This window comes from Mus caroli, unplaced genomic scaffold (genome assembly GCF_978045245.1).
Source record: "Mus caroli unplaced genomic scaffold, Mus_caroli_1 scaffold_5, whole genome shotgun sequence".
NCBI classification, from domain to species: domain Eukaryota; kingdom Metazoa; phylum Chordata; class Mammalia; order Rodentia; family Muridae; genus Mus; species Mus caroli.
The window spans coordinates 62,515,718-62,523,921 of NW_028227260.1; the positions used below are offsets into that span (position 1 = coordinate 62,515,718).

At 39.5% G+C, this 8,204-nt stretch overlaps 1 protein-coding gene across 2 annotated transcripts; it reads left to right on the forward strand.

Moving 5' to 3' along the window:
• Nucleotides 1-4,719: 4,719 nt before the first annotated feature.
• LOC147004609 (GA-binding protein alpha chain-like) lies at nucleotides 4,720-6,869 on the forward strand. 2 transcript variants are annotated; one of them, XM_085837631.1, is made up of 4 exons: nucleotides 4,720-4,929; nucleotides 5,189-5,775; nucleotides 6,448-6,639; nucleotides 6,733-6,869. In XM_085837631.1, exons 1-4 carry the CDS (start codon nucleotides 4,757-4,759, stop codon nucleotides 6,867-6,869), a joined length of 1,089 nt encoding a protein of 362 aa, XP_085693757.1. In that variant the 5' UTR covers nucleotides 4,720-4,756. The 2 variants fall into 2 exon arrangements, with proteins under 2 accessions (XP_085693757.1, XP_085693756.1); XM_085837630.1 differs by having other exon boundaries at nucleotides 6,448-6,869.
• Nucleotides 6,870-8,204: the final 1,335 nt, after the last annotated feature.

The following is an 8,204-nucleotide window of genomic DNA, read 5'->3' on the forward strand; positions in this document are numbered from 1 at the left end:
GCCTCTGGGAAAATGCCCAAAAAATAAAAAATAAATAAAAAATAAAAGAAAATGCCCAAGCAGTAGATGTGCTTGCCACAATGCTAATGGACATGTACTTTTAGAAGACCTCAAAGACTGCAACAGTTTTAATTCCAATCTGGCCCACTCCCTGAAAGTTGCCTGTAAGGAAAGGTATCAGAAAGGAAGAGTCAGATAACTGTCCAATTAGATAGTCCAACTGCTGGTGTCTGAGGGCTTTGGTTACTTAAAAGGAAAATAAAACAGGTCTTGAGAGATGCCTCTGCCCTTCAGAGCACTTACTGCTATGGGTTGTGTGCAGCACCCATATCAAATGGTTAGCAACCACCTGTAACTCCACTTCTAGGAGGTCCAGTGCCCTTTGGCCTTCACGAGCTCCTGCACTCAGGTGGTACATACACTCATGCAGGTACAAGTAAATAATAAATCAATCCTTTAAAAAGAGAAAAGAGAAACAACACTAAGGGATCCTGACAACAAATACAAACCTGAAGATAACATATATTTCTTCAATAAATTTTACCTAATAGTGCTTCATTTCTAGCCAAACATGTGTGATGGTGGTTGGATCCTTCTGATCTTCAGGACATGCACACTGGAATAGGAAGGACAATAACAAAAATAGAGCACACTTAATAATATACAGAAAAGATTATGAAATTGCCCATTGTAGAAAGGGAAGTAGAAAGACATAGGGAGACCAAATCCAGTTTGCTCACCTCAGTAAGACTCCAGTATTGAGTTGAAACCAACTGCAACCATACAGATGCGGCAGTCAATGCCTGTAATTGCAGCACTTGAGCAGCTGAGACCTGAAAACCACAATTTTAATACCTGCCTGCGCTACATGGTGAGTTCAAAGCCAGTCTTGAGCTGTATAAACACACACTGTAAAAGAAAAAAAAGTCAAGAAATAAAGAAAAGAACAAGACATTCAAAAATATATAGAGTCAAATGGGTCATATCTTACTACCAATCATACTTTCTACAAATGTTCCTTCTCATTTTTAAAAATGTGTACTTGAACACAATGGAGTTTCATGCCTACTAAATTGATTCATAAAGACATTAATACAGCAAACCACTAGCCAACATCAAAGTAAATGGTGAGAAGCTTGAAGCAATCCCACTAAAATCAGAAACTAGACAAGGCTGCCCACTTTCTCCCTACCTATTCAACATAGTACTTGAAGTCCTAGCCAGAGCAATTCGACAACAAAAGGAGATCAAGGGGATACAAATTGGAAAAGAGGAAGTCAAAATATCACTTTTTGCAGATGATATGATAGTATATATAAGTGACCCTAAAAATTCCACCAGAGAACTCCTAAACCTGATAAACAGCTTCAGTGAAGTAGCTGGATATAAAATTAACTCAAACAAGTCAATGGCCTTTCTCTACACAAAGAATAAACAGGCTGAGAAAGAAATTAGGGAAACAACACCCTTCTCAATAGTCACAAATAATATAAAATATCTTGGCGTGACTCTAACTAAGGAAGTGAAAGATCTGTATGATAAAAACTTCAAGTCTCTGAAGAAAGAAATTAAAGAAGATCTCAGAAGATGGAAAGATCTCCCATGCTTATGGATTGGCAGGATCAACATTGTAAAAATGGCTATCTTGCCAAAAGCAATCTACAGATTCAATGCAATCCCCATCAAAATTCCAACTCAATTCTTCAACGAATTAGAAAGAGCAATCTGCAAATTCATCTGGAATAACAAAAAACCTAGGATAGCAAAAACTCTTCTCAAGGATAAAAGAACCTCTGGTGGAATCACCATGCCTGACCTAAAGCTTTACTACAGAGCAATTGTGATAAAAACTACATGGTACTGGTATAGTGACAAACAAGTAGAGCAATGGAAAAGAATTGAAGACCCAGAAATGAACCCACACACCTATGGTCACTTGATCTTCGACAAGGGAGCTAAAACCATCCAGTGGAAGAAAGACAGCATTTTCAACAAATGGTGCTGGCACAACTGGTTGTTATCATGTAGAAGAATCCAAATTGATCCATTCCTATCTCTTTGTACTAAGGTCAAATCTAAGTGGATCAAGGAACTTCACATAAAACCAGAGACACTGAAACTTATAGAGGAGAAAGTGGGGGAAAGCCTCGGAGATATGGGCACAGGGGAAAAATTCCTGAATAGAACAGCAATGGCTTGTGCTGTAAGATCAAGGATTGACAAATGGGACCTCATGAAACTGCAAAGCTTCTGCAAGGCAAAAGACACCGTCAATAAGACAAAAAGGCCACCAACAGATTAGGAAAGGATCTTTACTTATCCTAAATCAGATAGGGGACTAATATCCAATATATATAAAAAAAACTCAAGAGGGTGGACTCCAGAAAATCAAATAACCCCATTAAAAAATGGGGCTCAGTGCTAAACAAAGAATTCTCACCTGAGGAATACCAAATGGCTGAGAAGCACCTGAAAAAATGTTCAACATCCTTAATCATCAGAGAAATGCAAATCAAAACAACCCTGAGATTCCATCTCACACCAGTCAGAATGGTTAAAATCAAAAATTCAGGTGACATCAGATGCTGGCAAGGATGTGGAGAAAGAGGAACACTCCTCCATTGTTGGTGGGATTGCAAGCTTCTACAACCACTCTGGAAATCAGTCTGGCGGTTCCTCAGAAAATTGGACATGGTACTATAGGAGGATCCTGCAACACCTCTCCTGGGCATATATCCAGAAGATGTCCCAACCGGTAAGAAGGACACATGCTCCACTATGTTCATAGCAGCCTTATTTATAATAGCCAGGAGCTGGAAAGAACCCAGATGCCTCTCAACAGAGGAATGGATACAAAAATGTGGTACATTTATACAATGGAGTACTACTCAGCTATTAAAAGGAATGAATTTATGAAATTCCTAGGCAAATGGATGGACCTGGAGGGCATCATCCTGAGTGAGATAACCCAATCACAAAAGAACTCAAATGATATTTACTCACTGATAAGTGGATATTAGCCCAGAAACTTAGTATACCGGAGATATAAGAGACAATTTGTAAAACACATGAAACTGAAGAAGAACGAAGACCAAAGTGTGGACACTTTGCCCCTTCTTAGAAATGGAAACAATCACCCATGGAAGGAGTTACAGAGACAAAGTTTGGAGCTGAGACAAAAGGATGGACCATCTAGAGACTGCCATATCCAGGGATCCATCCCATAATTAGCCTCCAAACGATGACACCATTGCATACACTAGCAAGCGTTTGCTGAAAGGACCCTGATATAGCTGTCTCTTGTGAGACTAGGCCAGGGCCTAGCAAACACATAAGTGGATGCTCACAGTCAGCTATTGGATGGATCACAGGGCCCCCAATGGAGGAGCTAGAGAAAGTATCCAAGGAGTTAAAGAGATCTGCAACCATGCAGGTGCAACAACATTATGAACTAACCAGTACCCCAGAGCTCTTGACTCTAGCTGCATATGTATCAAAAGATAGCCTAGTCGGCCATCACTGGAAAGAGAGGCCCATTGGACATGCAAACTTTATATGCCCCAGTACAGGGAATGCCAGGGCCAAAAAATGGGAATGGGTGGGTAGGGAAGTGGGGGGAAGAGTATGGTGGACTTTTGGGATAGCATTGGAAATGTAATTGAGGAAAATACGTAATAAAAATTTTTTTAAAAAGACATTAATAAAACTGTAGAAAATATATAACAAAATGTTGCTATTTTGTCCAAATACAAAGCGCAAAAGTTTGCTTAGTTGTGTTCATATTCAAAGAACGTGCAAATATAAATTATAATATATTCCATTCTGTCCATAAACTACTAGCAAAGGAAATCACAAGATATCAACTAACTAGGTGTACTATATACAAGTCTTCTATGTAATTATGAAAAATAAGGATGTGATTTTCTTGTCTAGGATATTAAAGATTTCATAATGGAAGTTTTCATGTATTTTCCAGTTTCCATAAAACAAACGGAGGTACCTGAAATGTTTCAGTTTCCATAAGTAGAAGGAATAACTCACTTAAGGCATGTGCCTGCAAAGTGATTATCATAACAATTGGCCATAGAAAAGATATTAAAATGTCGGTCTGCTATAAATTCAAACTTTTATTAGGGTGGGAAAGAAGGAAATGCATTTAATTTGGAAATACAGTGGGGGTGAGAATTGACAATATGCTGTTTCTCCAAAAGAGCTTGATTTTGGAAGATATGATGAAACTCCATGAACAAAGTTACCGTGGGCAGGGAAGGATTTATTCATTTTACAGTTGTACTCCATCGTATTCAGGGAAGTCAGGGCAGGGACTGAAATAGAGACAACAGAGGAGTGCTGCTTGCTGCCTTATTGCCCATTGCTTGCCCAGCCTGCTTTGTATACAACTAAGGACCATCTGCTCAGCAGTGGACCACCCACAATGGCCTGGGCCCTCACACATCAATCATCAATCAAGAAAATACTCCAAAGACTTGCCTTAAAGGCCAGTCTTACAGAGGCATTTTGTCAGTTGAGGTTCCTTCTTCCAGATCACCCTGGCTTGTGTCAAGTTGTCAAACAAAACAAAACAAAACAAAACAAAACAAAAACAAAAAACAAAAACAAAAAAAAAAAAAAAGGTTCGACACTCACTGGACAGGAAGCGCCTCGAAAGGGGGTCTGGGACTGGACGCCTCTAGGTGAGACAGAAGCCAAACAGGAGGAGGAAGTGGAGGGACTGAACTTTTGAAATTCTTCAACCATGACTAAGAGAGAAGCAGAAGAACTGATAGAAATTGAGATCGATGGATCTGAGAAAGCAGAGTGCACAGAAGAAAGCATTGTGGAACAAACCTATACCCCAGCTGAATGTGTAAGTCAGGCCATAGACATCAATGAACCAATAGGCAATTTAAAGAAACTACTAACCCCGGAGCTCTTGACTCTAGCTGCATATGAATCAGAAGATGGCCTAGTCGGCCATCACTGGAAAGAGAGGCCCATTGGACTTGCAAACTTTATATGCTCCAGTACAGGGGAACACCAGGGCCAAAAAGTGGGAATGGGTGGGTAGGGGAGCGGGGAGTGGGGTATGGGGGACTTTTGGGATAGCATTGGAAATGTAATTGAGGAAAATACATAATAAAAAATATTTAAAAAACAAACAAACAAAAAAAAAACTACTAGAACCAAGACTGCAGTGTTCTTTGGATGCTCATGAATTTTGCCTGCAAAATATTCAGCTGGATCCAGACCAAAGCTTGTTTGATCAAGGAGTGAAAACAGATGGGACTGTACAGCTTAGTGTACAGGTAATTTCTTACCAAGGAATCGAGCCAAAGTTGAACATTCTTGAAATTGTTAAGACTGCGGAAACAGTCGAAGTGGTCATTGATCCAGATGCCCACCATGCAGAAGCAGAAGCGCATCTCGTTGAAGAAGCCCAAGTGATAACTCTTGATAGCACCAAGCATATTACAACCATTTCAGATGAGACCTCAGAGCAGGTGACGAGATGGGCTGCTGCACTAGAAGGCTACAGAAAAGAGCAGGAGCACCTTGGCATCCCCTATGATGTTGCAAGCCAAGAGCAACAGATGAATGAGATAGTTACAATTGACCAGCCTGTGCAGATTATTCCAGCCTCAGTGCCTCCCGCTACACTGACTACGATTAAAGTTATAAACAGCAGTGCAAAGGCAGCTAAAGTGCAACGGTCCCCAAGGATTTCAGGAGAAGACAGAAGTTCACCGGGGAACAGAACAGATTTAGGAAACAGTGGTCACTTATATCTCGAGTATCCTAAGTTTCTGGGCTAATATCCACTTATCAGTGAGTACATATTGTGTGAGTTCCTTTGTGATTGGGTTACCTCACTCAGGATGATGCCCTCCAGGTCCAACCATTTGCCTAGGAATTTCATAAATTCATTCCTTTTAATAGCTGAGTAGTACTCCATTGTGTAAATGTACCACATTTTTTGTATCCATTCCTCTGTTGACACCATTGCATACACTAGCAAGCGTTTGCTGAAAGGACCCTGATATAGCTGTCTCTTGTGAGACTAGGCCGGGGCCTAGCAAACACATAAGTGGATGCTCACAGTCAGCTATTGGATGGATCACAGGGCCCCCAATGGAGGAGCTAGAGAAAGTATCCAAGGAGCTAAAGAGATCTGCAACCCTGTAGGTGCAACAACAATATGAACTAACCAGTACCACGGAGCTCTTGACTCTAGCTGCATATGTATCAAAAGATGGCCTAGTAGGCCATCACTGGAAAGAGAGGCCCATTGGACTTGCAAACTTTATATGCCCCAGTACAGGGGAATGCCAGGGCCAAAAAGTGGAATTGGTGAGTAGGGGAGTTTTCGGGGAGGGTATGGTGGACTTTTGGGATAGCATTGGAAATGTAATTGAGGAAAAAATGTAATAAAAAATAAAAAAAAAAAAGGAAACAATGGTCAGATCCAACTATGGCAGTTTTTGCTAGAACTTCTTACTAACAAGGATGCTCGAGACTGTATTTCTTGGGTTGGTGATGAAGGTGAATTTAAGCTAAATCAGCCTGAGTTGGTTGCGCAGAAATGGGGACAACGTAAGAACAAGCCTACCATGAACTATGAGAAACTTAGCTGTGCATTACGATATTATTATGATGGGGACATGATTTGTAAAGTTCAAGGCAAGAGATTTGTGTACAAATTTGTTTGTGACTTGAAGACTCTTATTGGATACAGTGCAGCAGAACTGAACCGCCTGGTCATAGAGTGTGAACAGAAGAAACTGGCACGGATGCAGCTGCATGGGATTATCCAGCCAGTCACGGCAGTAGCACTGGCAGCCACCTCTCTACAGGCAGACAAAGAGATTTGAGACCTGGGACCTCCTGGGGAGTCTTAAGGTTTTTCTTAAATATTTAGAGCAAGCTTTGCTCTAACCTTTATTACTGAATTTGAATCGTAATTCTAGAGTGTACAATCTGATGCATGATTTTTTTTATAAATATTTCATACTCTTGTGAATTTGGATCTTTTTACGCTGAGCATATATTTTAGAATATGTTAAAGGATCACCACAATGCCTGCAATGTGAGAGCAGGTTCATCAGGGGTAGTTTGCTAACAGTCAGGAAAGCTAAACTGGTCAGTATTAATGTCTAGCCCTACCAAAAAATAGCCAGTAGTGTCTGAAGATAAAAGGAGGGAAGCATTTCCAGGAAACAGCCTGGTGTAGCCACTGCGGGCGTGAAGCTGTTTCCTCTCCGCTGCTTTACACAGAGCCTGAAAAAGGAAATTCTCAGCTAAAGCATGTGTGCCTGTTTCATCTAATTAAGCAGAGCTAAACAGTCCTATCAAATACAATTACATTGGTAATTACTAAACTATCAGGTTATTAATTTATATATTTACAAGAAAAAAGGCAGAAGAATGAGGCCCAGGTCTAAAGCTGGCTTAACTCAAACCACTATTAGTGGTTTTCTGTATAGATTATTCATTATGTCAAGCCAAGGACTTAAATTATTTTGAGAGAGGCATTTAATTCTAATAAACCAGCTATTGCAAAAATTCCATAATGATATCATTCTTTCTCTCAGATTTTAAAAAGTATACCTCAGAAAGAAAAAATGGTTTAGTTTTTACTTCCTCTTTTTTTAAAAATTAATCAGATTATTATGCAACACCGTTTATATATTCCCTTCTGTGTTTCTGATAAAATGAAGACTTTGGATCAGGCGACATGTTTAACGTTTGAAGTAAGTTCCTTGTGAGTAGTTATGAAAGAGTTTGACTGGGCTCTGTAGGCGATCTTCTTTAAATAAAGTTTCCCACTTGTTTCATTTTTTTTCTTTTAAATATTGCATATATGACTCTTAAAAAATACTGTACACATGACTAGCTAACCATTTCTACATATATAAAGACAGAGATTCAAGGGGAGATTAATATTTCTAAATTTTTTAAATAAATCTTATATGAAATGCCTTACTGCTTGCTAACACTAAGAAGAAATGGCTAAAAAAAATTTTTCTTCATTTATTTTAAAGTATTATCCATAAATCATGATATGAGAGGTTAGCATATAGTTTTCATAATAGAAAGGAGTTCCTCAGGACAGGATAAAGGCTACTTTATATACACCTCTCTCATTTGTTTTTCTTTCAGTTCATTCCCCAAATTGGCTTTAGAAGAGTTTGAGGAGAGAAAGCTCA

Bases quoted from the DNA above. Each gene is read 5' to 3' on its own strand.
- LOC147004609 (XM_085837630.1), top strand. From the start codon at position 4,757: ATGACTAAGAGAGAAGCAGAAGAACTGATAGAAATTGAGATCGATGGA. The intron at 4,930-5,188 runs GCTCTTGACTCT...ACTAGAACCAAG, and splicing joins AAGAAACTACTAACCCCGGA to ACTGCAGTGTTCTTTGGATG. The intron at 5,776-6,447 runs GTCACTTATATC...AAAAAAAAAAAG, and splicing joins AACAGATTTAGGAAACAGTG to GAAACAATGGTCAGATCCAA.